General features: G+C 42.0%; 1 protein-coding gene across 4 annotated transcripts; it reads right to left on the reverse strand.

The window, feature by feature from the left end:
- Window positions 1-225: 225 nt before the first annotated feature.
- Window positions 226-13348, reverse strand: pprc1 (PPARG related coactivator 1). Of its 4 annotated transcripts, XM_079687949.1 has the most exons (15): window positions 13087-13342; window positions 10987-11082; window positions 10717-10866; window positions 10450-10530; window positions 8390-10355; window positions 8146-8199; window positions 7258-7318; window positions 6912-6979; window positions 5779-6487; window positions 5463-5669; window positions 5076-5246; window positions 3974-4049; window positions 3766-3887; window positions 3312-3463; window positions 226-702 (listed from the first exon to the last, which is right to left on the reverse strand). In XM_079687949.1, the coding sequence occupies exons 1-15, from the start codon at window positions 13267-13269 to the stop codon at window positions 602-604; spliced, it is 4197 nt and encodes a 1398-aa protein (XP_079544075.1). In that variant the 5' UTR covers window positions 13270-13342; the 3' UTR covers window positions 226-601. The 4 variants fall into 4 exon arrangements, 3 of the variants coding, with proteins under 3 accessions (XP_079544075.1, XP_079544076.1, XP_079544077.1); XM_079687950.1 differs by lacking the exon at window positions 8146-8199 and having other exon boundaries at window positions 13087-13344; XM_079687951.1 differs by lacking the exon at window positions 5076-5246 and having other exon boundaries at window positions 13087-13339.
- Window positions 13349-15114: the final 1766 nt, after the last annotated feature.

Genomic DNA, 15114 nt, shown 5'->3' on the forward strand with positions numbered 1-15114 from the left:
TCAGGTATTTTACATGCCAGATCTCTCGGACACTTGAAATAATTTGTTTCAGCTGTGCTTTTTCTACAGTCAATACGTTTGCAGAGAACAGTGTTTATACTGAAACCTGAGTTTTTTTATTTGTTACACCTATATTTTCTTGGAACATGACAACTTGTATGTGAAAAGGGCCTCTCAATATTGTAACTAAAGAATACAGACAGTTGGAATGAAAAACAAGCAAAGTATTTTAGGTTATTTTTTATTTAGGTTCGTAGTACATTCAATGTAACACAACCTGTCCCAGTAATTAGAGAGCTCCATCCCATGTACTTTTACCCTTTTAAAATGATTCTCAATACAATTTAAATTTGTACATTTAAATAAACTTTAAAAAAAAATATTTAAATTTGACTCATTCCATTTTTTTCTTTTACTATTTCATTACAAATCTTCACTTCAATAGAAGGTGTAAGCTTTGATAAACAAAATAAACACAAACAAAATATAAAATAAAAATAAAACTAAGGCAACAACTTAAATGTAAAGACAGTGTTGCAGGTGAGGAGCCAGCCGTTGGCTCTGAGGTAAGTGTCAGTTGCTTCCTGCTGCAGGCCTCCTGTTACCTCCTCTGATTCTGCTTGGCCTGCTTCAATAAAGTGTCGAAGTCTAGTGTCTGAAACTTTCCTTTCCCAGACGATGAATCGTAATCCTTACTCGAATCTGAAAAAACAAAAAAACAAGTTAGCTTTGATTTAAAAAAAAGACTCAACACCAGTGTCGATTATATAAATGCTGAAGCCCAAATACAACCTGCAAGACACATCCTAAACTTTGACCAGCTCTGCAAACTATGATTCTTTCAATTCCATTTTAAATTGCATCATAATTTCCCCCCAACATTTCCAAAGTGTATATAAGGAATACACTTCATCAGAAAACCAACATCAGAATCAACATTTAAAAACCCATCATGTGCATTGTGTGTTTAATTTAAAATGTCACAAAAAAAACAGGTCAGCATAACCTGCACAATTGTAAAATCAATAAAGGGGACATGACCGGTGTCTCTTCAATAGTTGCTACAGCCCTGCTGGCAAGCCATGAAGGAGGCAGTTTGGTGACTGGTGTGAAACCAAAATACTAAGTGTTATACAATATATTAATGTATTCTTTTGGTGTATTGTAATCCACTTTTAAGGACAGTATAAGATAAGATGGTACTTTATTGATCCCAATTTGGGAATTTTTTTTTGTTGCAGCAGCATAAAAGACAAGGCATTTTATAATAAAACTACAAATAAACAATAGAAATACAATAAAATAGAAAATATACATGTTGAAATATACATGTAGATATTATATATACACATTCAAAAATATATGACATAAGGCAGTGGTTCCCAACCTTTTTTCCCCGAGAGCCCCACCAAATTACTCCTGTTGGAAGTTGCGCCCCCCCCCCCCCCACACACACACACACGGGGGGGGGGGGGGGCGCACCAGCGGTAATTAAAGTTTAAAAGTCTCAAAAATGCTACAACAACTGTCACAAACTGGATGAATGTGAAGTATTTTGTTAAAGGAGGATGAAAGCTTAATTAAGGAGCACTATTGGAGTGACTTTGATGGTTATTGGACTCAGGATTCATTCATTTGGATTCCCGCTGTAAGTAAGCCGGATTTTGCCGATATGTTTATGTGGATTCAAAAGTCGTAAATAATCTATAAAATGGTCGGAGATCTGATCGGAGCAACTGTGACAAATAATCCAACTGAAACCGGCATGGACAATGACTATGTTTTAAAAATGCGCTTATCCAGAAAAGCCCGGTTTGGACACTTTACGGGCAGAAGAAACATTTCTATTAAAGAAAGAATTATACATTTCTGTCTTTTTATGCCTTTAATAGCTACTAATTTGAATTGTTATTCAAATTAATAATCAATTGTTTTTTATATTTTATTGTAATGTAAAGATAAGGCTTTTAGTGACAATCATGTATTGCTTTACAATTACCGTACTTTTCGGACTATAAGGCGCACCTGAATATAAGCCGCAGCAGCTAAATTGAATGATGTGTACATATATAAGCCGCACTGGACTATAAGCCGCAGGTGTTTTAATGTTTAATTACCATATGTAAGGGTTCGTGCACAGAGGGGATTGTCGGGAAAGAGATGGCTGTTTGAGGAAGCTCCCATTTATTAACATTTCAACAAGTTTCATATAGCCTACAGTAGTACCATAACAAAAAACAAAGCTTACAGCGCTTGACGAGGCAATATCAATGGCTAAATTAAATGTGATTTTTTAAAGTGCAAAATAAAGTGCCTGTAACACGACAGTAAGCGCGTAAGCCTAAAGTTGCAGTAACACGGCTGCTTAAAATATACGGTAATCAGCCTACCAGAAAAGTCATTAATCCTCGTCTTCATCTTTTAGGCTAAGGTGCAGTACACGGCTGTAACCAGAAAAGTCAATTCATTAACCCTCATATTCGTCTTCTTCCTGCGTACTAAAACCACTAAAGTCCTCATCTTCAGTGTCGGAAACGAACAGGCTCAGGGTGGCTTCGTCAGCCACTCTCCTCTCTCCTTCGTTGTCGCTCTCAAAACCAACAAACTCCTCTTCGTCACTGTCGGAATCGAACAGCCTCTGAGGGGCCTCAGCTGTGCGTTTGTTTTCCATAATGAGGGTTTGCGCATGAAAACTTCCTTTGCACAAACTGTCTTGCTCTCGTTCTGTCTCTCGTACCACTCTCGGTTCCACTTTTACTTTTTCGCGCTACCTGTCTCACTCTTTTCCGGCCTCCAGCTTTTCCTGCTGGAGCCCGCCGCTTAAAGGTGGGGGGAGCGGACCGGCCATAGAGCCCATAGAGTTAAAGGTAGTGGACTGTAACCTGTAAAATCCATAGATTTAGGAGGTCCCCTAGTGGCCGTTAGCTGTAAAAATCCATAGATTAGCCGCACCGTTATATAAGCCCAGGCTCGAAAAATTGGAAAAAAGGCGCGGCTTATAGTCCGAAAAGTACGGTATATGTAAAAAAAAAAGAAGAAAAAGTCTAAATATGATATTTGGCCTCAAATCATCTGAGGCCTGGCCTGGGAACCACTGACATAAGGAATATGGAATATAAAAATATTAAACAGATTATATATGTGTAAAATGTACAACGTGGTTTTATTTCAAGAGAAACTAATGCTTCTACCTGCAGTGCGATGATCCCTTCAAATGGTAATGATCACAATCAACATCAATAATATGTTGATAGATTAACATTAACTTGGCAAGAGCTACAGGAACTTCGTGTCAGTTGATTTATGCCTACCCAGGTCAGCATAGTTTGACTTGCAGAACTGTCTCCTTCCTCCAAAACAGAGATCAAATGGAAGCTCATCGGACTTGCGTAGCTTGCTTCCATTCTCGATGGCCGTGAATGCATTCTTGGTGTCGTAATAAGTCACAAACCCATAGTTGTCCCTGTGAGAGATAACCAAACCATCAGCCTGTATTCATTTTAAGTTTGTCTGCGGTCTAGTAAAGGTCAAAATTGCTATTGTTCGTAGTTTGAGCTGTGACTTGCATTTAAAAGAGCAACCTGGGGGTGTTGCCAGGGGGCTCCAGTTATGAACAAGCCTGAATTTGCTTTAGCACTGTAGCTTGGCCTAAGAGGTCATGGATGAGACCAACAAGGTTCAAAGACAGTGCAATGTAACGTGATAGCCATATTAAGATATTAACAGTAAAGTCATCTCCATTACAGAAGCTGTTTATGTACGTACCCATGGTCTCTAAAGTGCAGGGTGCATTCTTCAATCTCGCCAAAAAAAGAGAAGCGTTCTCTAAGTTCTTTTTGGGTCATCGTTCCCCGAATTCGACCAACGTAAACAACCCGCCGCTCCTCCTGATGGAAAAAATTGTCGATCAGACTAACAACATTTTGACAACTTTGCTTTGAGACCAGTGAACTAAAGAGAAACAAATACTTACGATGGCTTTCTCTTTGCATTTCTTCACTTCAACATTATTCTTTCCAGCTTGAGCATAGCTGGTCATACACGAGGGGCTGAAGAAAGACAAAATAAAACCTTTAAACCAAAAAAGTCAGTTAATTCGCTTCAGCTAATTCAAAATGCTACAGCACGTGTACTAACTAGAGTTCGGAAAAGGGACCACATTACTCCTGTTCTGGCTGCCTTACACTGGCTCCCTATAGAACACAGGATAGAATGTAAAATTCTTCTTCTCGCCTACAAAGCCCTTAATGGGCAGGCGCCATCTTACCTTAAAGAACTCATTATACCCTATACTGTCCTACTAGGGCATTGCGTTCCAAGAATGCAGGGTTGTTGGTTGTTCCTACAGTCTCTAAAAGCACAATGGGAGCCAGAGCCTTTTCTTATCAAGCTCCACTTTTGTGGAATCAGATTCCAGTTTGTGTTCGGGCGGCAGACAGCCTATCCGTTTTTAAGAGTACGCTTAAGGCCTTCCTTTTTGATAAAGCTTATAGTTGATCAAATAATCTAATAAGAGTGCATTGACGTAGACACGTCGGTATAGATGTAATTTGGTTGTGTGTGTAGACGGTGGAAGCAGGGAGAGGCATATATGTGCCTTGATCCCTGCCGAGTCGACGCACAACTGTTGATTGGTGTCGGTGCCAAAAAGCTTTTTTGGAGCAATGCGCTCATGGTATAGATGTGGCACGTACATCTTAATTCCTAATCTTTTCCCTCACCCTATCCTAAGGGAGTGCATGTACGTAGACACGTTGTGCCTCTCCACCTCACTTCTTACTTGCTACCCCTTATCCCTCAACCTATCCTAAGGGAGTGCATGTACATAGACACGTTAGTTTAGCTGCTATAGGCTTAGACTGTCGGGGGACACCTACTTCTTTCTTCTATCTGTCTGTACCCTGAGTCGTGGCTGATCCTGTTTCTGTGGTCCTGCCTGACTCATCATACTACTTCCCTGATGGCTCCCACAGGGTTGTTCACATCCTCGTGGATTCATCTTCTTATTATAGACACATGCATTTCCAAACATTTGATCTACCTATGCTGAAAAATGTATTATCTCTTCGATTTACAAACGGCATCTATTGCACATCTGTCCGCCCTGGGAGAGGGATCCCTCCTCTGATGCTCTCTCTGATGCTCTCTCTGATGCTCTCTCTGTTGCTCTCCCTGAGGTTTCTCCCATTTCCCCCTTTAAACTTTGGGGTTTTCTCCGGAAGTTTTTCCTTGTACGATGTGAGGGTCTAAGGACAGAGGGTGTCGTATTGTCATACAGATATTCTGTACAAACTGTGAAGTCCACTGAGACAAATGTAACATTTGTGATATTGGGCTATATAAATAAACATTGATTGATTACGTTTTTAATAAACTGCCTTATGTTTAATATGTACTATTGAAACAGCTATACAATCCATGATGCCCCTACCAACCATATAGGCATGATTCATATACCGCACCTGTACAATCTTCTGGTTCTGCTCCACTGAGCTCGCCCGTGAGGGGACCCAGAGCGTGATCTCGAGCGACTCCAAGAGCCTGAACGAGAGGAGGAATATGAGAACCGCCTCCTCCTTCTGGGAGGGGAGCGGGACACCGAGGGAGAAGACCGAGAGGAAGAACGGGATGAGGAGCTTGAACTACTATCAGATTGATGAGGACGATACCTAGAAAGGAAACAGGAAGGAATACCAGGGATGAACAAGGGAAATAATGACCCTAAAATGGTTATCAAGATGCTATATGAACCCAGGGTCTCATGTCTTTGGAACTAACCTCTTCTTAGATGGTGAGTGGGATCTAGACCGAGATCTAGAGGAATGGGAGTCAGACTCTGAACTGCTGGACATGGGGCTGGGAGAATGATGGGATCTTCTTTTTCTAGAGCGGCCTCCAGTTCTCTCTTTGGAACTGGATCTGGGGCTGGGTGTGCGAGAAACAGCTTGTCGACGGTATGTTCTCCCAGAATGCCCACTCTTAGGGCCTCCTTCTTTCTCAGTGACATCAGTCTCCTGCCGAGCAGGGGAAGCATCTGGAGTCTCCAGGACAGAGCTTCTCTCTGCCATACCAGTCCTGTGATCCAGGGGCTCTGCCAGAGGAAACTTTCGTGTTTGGGCTTTAATCACAGAGTTTGTGGCAGACAATGCCAGGGCAGCAGGAGGAGTTTGTATAGTGGGTTGCTTGATGGGTTTAATAGTGATAAAAGATGGCTGTTTGACATTCCAGCGCTTGCCTGGCTCTCCAGAAGGGCCTTTGTTGGGGAGGCAATAGTCGTGGTCCATGCATGCCAACTCGGCGGAGACAGTAGCAGCAGCAGGATAGGGTTTGCTGCGGGACCTGACTGAGGGCAAGGGCCGGGCTTCTATCTGGATAACCTTGGCGGGGCTCAACTTTTGGGCCTCAGCTACCTTGCTCTTTCCGAGAAGGGCCACAGCGGCCAGGGGTTTCCACATCTGGTGTGGGGGAGTAGCTGGAGGAGTCAAAGCTGAAGCACCGGAAAATAAAGAGCACCACAGTTAAACCAAACACTCAACGATAGTTGGTAATCTGTTTGGCAAGGTGGCAAATCTATGACTATGACGCATGATTTCAAAACACCATACCTAATGATTGTGCTGTTTGATTAAGCCATACAAGAAGACAACAGTATTTTCTGATATCAGTTGTGTTATTTTAATTGAGTGGAATTGTCTTAAAGCTTAAGTCAAAATGGTGAATTAGCTGTGACTTGCATTTAAAAGAACAACCTGGGGGTGTTGCCAGGGGGCTCCAGTTATGAACAAGCCTGAATTTGCTTTAGCACTGTAGCTTGGCCTAAGAGGTCATGGATGAGACCAACAAGGTTCAAAGACAGTGCAATTTTCTAATGTCATAGCCATATCAAGATTTAAACAGTAAACTCTTGTTACCTGCAGGACTCGAAAGGTTATTTGCTCTCACATGCTCCACAACCGTTTTCTCTGGAGCCGACTCAAAACTGTAAACCGAGAACAGTTGCCGTTAGTATATCACTGCTAAATATTGTAGCTTCCACTTCTTGATTACAGTGTAGACAAGTCCAGACAAAAAAAACCCTGTGAAGCCAGGTCGAACAAACGTAATCCTGAAAAGGCCATCACTGTGGCCAGACAAAAGCAGGGTTTGCGGTAGGTCTTGGCAAAAGGTGTGTGCATCATTTCCACACACACCAACAGGTCTCAGAGAAACCCAGACTCCACTCAAACAGAGCAGCTTCAAAGCTGTAGGGTAACTCACCTCGAGTTTCCTACAGCTGCTGCTCTACCAGAGACCTCCGGCACACATTTCCCCTCCTTGGCTGGAGAGAGAAGGAACAAGGAAATAAGTGCATGAGCCCAAAAAAACAACGAGTACACAAGGAATATGATAGATAAAAACTCAGCTTGACTATTATAGGATGAACTATACAACTTGCAGCATGTAAGGTGTACATGTACATCTTTGGGAATTCACCATGTGGTCAGTGGTTACACTTAACATAATACACCCTATGAGGGTTCAATAACAAGCCCGCTAACATGAGTAATGGCACATACAGAGTCCAGCTACATGTTAGGTTTGGGGCTTGTAGATCCGGCCAAACAAAGACAGCAGGGCGAGAGTTAAATGGATTTGCAGACAGGGCAGAATTCCATCAGCTGAGCAGATAAGAGCACAAAACAGCTCCTCTGCCCCCCGCAGCACTCATCTCTCAAAGGGGAATGCTTCAGTAGGAAACAAAATCATGCATTTTGAACCATACGAAGTCCCCCGCCCCCACATAAACCTTAAACATTATAATGCACTTCTCTATGAAGATCAGATAAGATTCAAGCTTTGCTGTTCAGAAATATGAGGGAATAGATATTAACCCTTCACTTCATGACCATCTTCAAGGCACAGCACATGCACAATTATTTAAGAAGGCACCAGCTATTCATTGTAGTGCTCTAGTCATCTAGCCCTTCTAGCTTTAATCCCACTGCCACCAACCAGAAATACTCAAACATTTAACCATGTGACACACTAAGCTATGGCCAAAACAATAACCCTTGTGTCAGAAATGTGGTATGAGAGGAAAATACTGCAGTGTGTAACATTGTCAAAAACTAAATTATACTATAAAAATCTGCCATTATTGGTTACCTTGGGTTTCCTCAAACTGCTCCAGCAAGCTGGTCAGATCAGCAGCTTCAATACCTAAAAAATAAAATAATAAAAATAAAAAAAATAAAAAAAGTGTCTTAACATAAAAACTCAAATATAGATTATACCTAATAATTAGCCAATACATTAGATACAGGCTAAATTGAAGTAGTGACGGGTAGTACGTGTTACTTTACAATACTGTCAATACTTGGTGAAAAAAAGTATTAAACTTCAAGCTTACCTATCTCTGTGGTGAAAGCCTCAATTAGCTCCTGTGTGGCGCTCTTTGCCTTCGGGGGTTTCACCGCTGTAGTGGGCTTCCCTTTAGTTTCAAGTAGAACAGGTTTCAGCTGAGTAGCTGCAGGAGAACTCATCTGGGTACCATTGACTGTGGGTTTTGATGATTTGCCATCAGTTGTAATGGGGTTCCTTAATGACTTAGGAGCAGTAAGCTCCAGTACCTTCTGTAAAACAACAATGTTCTTCAGGGGGGCACTGGGCGCAAACACAGTGGTAGTAGCCGCAATGGGTTTGATCGCCTCTGTAGTGGTTTTAGAACAGGTTTTGGTGAGCTCTACCGACTTTGGAGATGCAGGCTGAGATCGGGGCCTTTCATCATTTCTTCCTGAAAGTGAGGGAGAGCATTTCCCTTCTGCTGGAGACGCAGAGCTTTGAGACACACAAGGTGATGCAGGTTGAGCTATGGTATGATGATGTGAGGGTAAATTCTGTGCTGACTCAGGAACTGGGACCGACTGCTTTTGGGGAAGAGAAGCTTTGGAAGGTTCAGGTCTTAGCTGGGGTTTATGAACCGGTGTAACCTTGCTGGATGAGGCAACCATGTAGGCCGGTGGCGCCAACAGTGCCTCGGGTGTGGGTGGTGCACATGGGCCCCTTGGCTGCCAGGCAGGCCGGACCTCCACCACTTCTGGCTGGGGGTTGGGCCGTCGAAGGTCTTTGGGGCTGGGGTTGGGGAGGCAGGGGATGAGGGGAAGCTCTGTAGGAAGCTCTGGAAGGCTGGGCCACTTGGTGCTGTTGTCGTCTGCCTTTTCCACCGGAGCTGGCTTCTTCTGCAGACGGAGCCGCCGGTACTCTGCTAGACTGAGTGATTTAGGCTTAGGCTCTGGGACTACAGGGCCTGCTGGAGGAAGGGCCTCACTAACAGGTGGCATCATCTGGGGTGTTGCTGGAGTAGGAGCAGCTGCAGGGCTCTCTGAAGACATGCGGGGCAGGACAGCAGAGGGAACTGCTGATGAGACTTCCAGCTTCTCAGGGGCCAGCTGTTTAGGCATTTCTTCAGGCTGCTGGGAGCTCACTGTTGAGGGGGAACAGCTAGGGGGACTCTTCTCAGGGCTAGCTTTTAAGGATGCTAGTTCCTGTCTAGGTGACACAGGTGTGGCAACGTGCACATTCATTTGAGGTTTTTTGGTGGTGATTTCAGTTTGGCATGAACTTAATTTATTAGGTTTTACAGTTGAGGGAGCTGGAGGTGAGACAAGAGGAAGCTGTGGGGCTTTGTTTTTCTTCTTTTCTTTGACTGACCTTTCAAGTTTTTTCAGAGATTCCTGTGGCGTCTTTCTTACTTTGCCACTTCTCAAGACCCTTTCCTCCACAGGTTTGGGTTGGTGCTGTTCCTTGCATTTCTTTTTCTTTTTTCTCCGAGACGGACTTTTCTCTCTTATCTCATCCTTCTGTCTCTCGATGACCATTGCATCTTTCACATCTAAACATAGGTGTGATGTCACAGGGGATAACACTTCATCTTCATCGTCAACGACTATATGCTCGGAAGTGTCTGAGGCAACTTCTTCTGCTTCATGCTCTAAGAACTGCTCTTCTTCTCTAAATGGAAAAGATCCCGGCAGATCCATATCTTGGATTGCAAAGATGGGTTCTCCATTTTCACCCTGGTCTACAACTTCAAGTAAGATGCCTCCTTCGGGCAACATCTGTTCCCCCTCGTCGCCCTCCATACTATAGGCCATACAGTACGGGTGCATATGTCTGACCAACTCTCCTAGGCTAACTGAAATACCATCTTCTACCTCCTGCTCAAAAGTGTCAGGAAGTGGGAGGGTCAGTTCTTCCCACTGTAGCTGGTCACTGTCAGGAGATAAACTGTGACTCATTGGGCTCAGACTGAGGGAGCCATCTTCCTCTTCCTCCCCATCACTTCTCTGGAATGCGGCCAGTAGCCTAGGTAGGCTCTGAGTACAGATGGGAAAATATATAAAATATATCATTCAAAAATGTGTCTGTTGCACAAGGTAATATGTGTTACTTATGAGTAAGCAAAGGTACCTTTCCAGTTGAGAAGGATCCTGAGCTAAAGTGTGTGTCTTTCTCTGGAGGGGAACGTGAGAGACACAGCAATCTCCTGAGCTGGAGAATAAAAGATAAACAAAAGCTTAATGACAAACACTTTTCTACAGTCTTTACAGACCTATAATACACATGTTTATTTAAACAGAGGTCAGCAGGTTCTCTTTCCAGACCCATTATGGGGGATGATGAGAGCAAATGTATTTGAGACACTTTAAGAGTTATGTCTGGCAGCTGGACACTCACCGGAGAGTGTTCCCGGCCCTTTTGACCGGACAGCAGGTCTGAATCAGGCAGCGTGTCAAATGGGGACAGATTCTCATCGTCCACATTGTCAAGAATCTCTGTCAGGGCTGTCAGCAGCGTGGCTTCACTTTCCTCGTCTATTCCTTTAGTCTAAATACACACGTCGGGAAAAAAGGTCAATGCGGAGAGTCAACAAACAACTGCACACTGCTGACACATTAGAGAACCTTCTTGTAACACTTAAGTTCAACCATTTGAAAGTGGTCTTGCCTCTATTGTTGGACTGTCCTCAAAGATGGAAAGAATCGAAGGGTCTAAACAGCTTTGAAGGGCCTCAAGAGTCTCTGCGGGGCTCAGCCCATCAGTCTAAAGAGGGAAAAAAACATTTCAATTGTGTGACAGACCAAACTGGCAACATGATTCAGGATAAAAAAATGGTGATTGGCCATGGACAGTTTCAAGTCTAGGGTTACCAACACACAGAGTAGAGACAAGCTGTTGTATTTGAAAACAAATGTTTCAACCCAAAGTATTTCAAATTCAAAGACAAAAACCAAATAATGCAAACAGTCAGTATTAACAGCTCACTTAATTATATATTTAAGGGGTTAAACATCTTTGAAGTATAATATATGAACCACTTGGTTGTATTTCAATTTCAACTGGACTGGGAGGAGACACAAGTTAACAAAATACATTGTTAACAAAACCCAGTGTTGTACGTGTAAATGTCTTAAAAATGTAACATTTGGAAAGTGAAATCTGTAAAATATAATCTTGTTTATTTGGTTGTTGAAGCTGAGTGTAAGCCGAAGCTCAAGTGGGGCATTTGAAAATGACAGAAAGGAAACCCCACAGGGCAAGAGAGAACAGTGTTTTTATTTTCAACTAGAAGAAGAGGGAAAGAAAATACCAAAGACATGTAGGCTACTATCTAATAAAAAAACAAAAGAACATTGATACTGATTGGCCATACAGGAATCCCATACACACTTATTATCAATACAAGTTATATAACTTCACAGATAACCTGTGATCAGAATATAAGTTGTATTGACAGCTTTGTCCAAAGAAAAAAAACACATTGAATGCATGTTGTGTTAAGTGCCCAATTGTTTTATAACAATTCTTCAGATTTTAAATCATATGCACACCTACAGTAAGTCTAGCACATCGTTGAACTATGCAATACACCTAAATGATAACATTGTGAACTTTGATCTAAGAAAGCAGTCATACAGTAACCCACGTGTTGCTGTCTACGCATGCACACAGAGCGCAGACATTTTTGATCCTCGCCTCGCCCCGTCGACAGGAAGCAACCTAGCCCACGTGTTGCACTACAAACAAACATGAACAGGGCCCTCGTATAAGCTCCTGTATGATATTTCAAAAAGTACCAAACGAGAATACATTTGATCAAACGTTAGAAACGCTAGGTTGATAAAGTATTTGGATGGCGAGTGTGTGTGTGTGTGTACAGAGAGTATATTGATGTGTGTCAGCTGCGCATGTGTGAAATGAAGCCAACATGTGATCCACCACGACTAAACCACATGTAGATACCGGATACACAGGTTTTGAATGAGAACGTGGTGTACTGCCGCAGTGTCAGGCTACATAATCAAACATGTCTTAATTAACTATTCTTATTTCAGTCATTGTACACTATATAAATTAGCTTCATCATCGTGTGCCCTATAAATGAGTTGATGACACATTACTGCAATGTGCTGGCATGCAGCCTATTACAACCAGAGCATAATTTAGCACCTTAACCTTTGTTAAGCAAAGACATGGATAACGCTAAACATCCTCACTGCAGTGATGATAAAGCCAGCTGAATAGCATTTGCAGCGATTGTTACCACGTGTGTCTGGGTCTAGATGAGCAGTAAGAGCACGTTTGCACACGGATGCAGCTTAAATTCGTATGACTGATATTGATTATACACTTATTGGGCATGCTAGGCCAACTACCAATAAAAATACACAACTGTCACTTCTTTTATTAACGACTCCTTGTTTTATAAAGGGAGAAAACCTGCGTCGTTCACCAACAAGCTACTGGCTCACCACCTAGCATTAACATACAGCTAAAAAAGCACCAGCCCATTCTTAATGAAGCTGTATGTATTGTTTCAAACCTATACCACCAACGAGCTATCAAGCTGTACTGTTTACAAAACAATGAGTGCTTTCTGAATTCAGTTTTACAAGCGATACTACTGTGGCATCCACGTGTCACTTTTCCCATGCGCAGTGTACAACTCATACACACAACATGCTCTGTCCTGCCTCTAAAACACACACACAACTAATAACATTGGGTTTACAGGATAGGAAATAGAGTAGATAACATATTATTTACCTCGTCAAGTGTATCCATATGGAACATATCCATATTACATGCAGTTAACGTATCCTCGCCAGCACCCCACCGCACCGCCATCTTGCTGGTACACTCCCTGGACCCGACTCGTTTAGGAATGAGGAGAGATGAATCGAGAACCAGAGGAACAAGCACGCCGGTAGGACACACGTGGTCCGACATTCCCGGCAAAAGGACGCAAAGTAACGCTAGGGGTCAGTGGGTTGGTTACGTGAACACGTCTCTTTGTAGTTCTTCGGTTGTTTACTTCCTTGTGGTGGCTAGCTGTTTTATCCCTGTTGAAAAAAGAAGTGGACACAAATGCACTCGAGGCAATACGTTTGATAACTGCACCTGCTAGCTGTTAATACACAATAAGAAGTGTGTTAATATCAAGTTTTAAGTGTTACAGAAGAAACCACAATACAACCTTTCCAGCAAATACATGCAGGTAGGTAGGTGTTTCATCCAAATGCCAAATTATTGCTGGTCCCAGCTTCTTAAATGTGACAATTTGCTGATATCTCTGTTTGTATTATTATACTTTATAAATAGAGTATTTGGGTGTTTTGGACTGTTAGTTGGAAAAAAACAACACATGGGAAGAAGTTCACTTGGACTCGGAAGACATTGATTCTGAAAACAATTGTTACTTGTTGTGGCCTTGATTTTAAATTCAAAAGAAAGGCGTTGTTTCAAATTGTTCTATAGTTCTCAAACTTAAACTAGTGCATTTGAATTCATCTTTAATTTAATAGTATATCATGTTTTCATTTAAAAGTAAATGTGTTAAAAGTGCATGTATATAATCATACTGCTATTAAATGCTAATTGTTTTTTTCTTGTTTAGAAATACCAAAGAATCAGGTCAGTCAGTTCAAGTTGACTTTGTCTCTCTTTTTTAGCATTCCCTTTAGCCTGTAATTGTTCTTTTTTGGCACCAGTGGGCACTGTTCAGCAACAACTATATAGGCTTTTATCTATTTTGAAAGATGATGAATTTTAATATTTATAGTATAGTATTTTTTACCCTGAAAATCAATGTGACACTGTGGAGTGAATTGACGTCTGTAGAACGAACACAAACGGGGGAAACTAGATTTACTCAAAAATACTTTGAGAAGCTCTGAGAAAAGCTAGTAAGTAGACCCAGAGGTGCATATATTGGACATTGGCCAATAACTGAGGACTAACAAAATAGTGGAAAGAAAATTAGTTTTCCTATAGAGCCAAGGATGTGGTGAATGTCTATTTGTAACTGGGTATAATACATAAAGGAAAGGTAAAAAGTAGGCGGGTAAAAAAGGAAAACAGGCTGTGAAACAGAGGTGGGGATTAAATTGGGTCGAATACAAAAGTGGCGAGGATGTATTTCTCATTAGGATCACTACTGCATGTCACTGAAAAGCCATCGGCAATTCCCTGTATCCCACAGGCAGAAATGGATTAGAGGTGAGTCCAGCCTCAACAACGTGCAGAATCATTCACACTCACTCTTTGTCTGTGTCTCTGTTTTACATATCATTAAATGTCTGCTGTGTGAAGAATAAAGAAAGCTATGTGCGCAGTTTGAATTTTTTTTAAAATCCCTCTACATTCTTTAACAGCTTTCCTCTTGTTGCAGCTATTCAGTAAACTCATTTACGTGTTATGCTTGATTAGAAAAAGTATTATTGTACGATACTACAGACACTAGGTTGCAGACACACTGTGTGCTGTAAATTCTCTGGCATCCATCCAGTTTTCCCTCTAGCAACAATTACGAGTCCACTGATCAATACGGTCCCTTGCTGTTTTTCGTTTGAAGAACATGACCCTTTTAGGCATATGGCATTTATTTAATAATATATGCAGTTAGTTTACTGATTCATTTTGAGAGCAATTTAAAGGTTTGAAAATGAGTCCCTGGCTCCTCCTGTCCACATGTTCTACACAAGCTTGTCGAGCAAGAGAATGATACCCAACTTGCTCCTGATACGTGTATGTACAGGGGGAACATTTACATAGCTCTGGACAGAAGGCTATGCT

Source organism: Notothenia rossii (assembly GCF_949606895.1).
Source record: "Notothenia rossii genome assembly, chromosome: 6".
Classification (NCBI taxonomy): domain Eukaryota; kingdom Metazoa; phylum Chordata; class Actinopteri; order Perciformes; family Nototheniidae; genus Notothenia; species Notothenia rossii.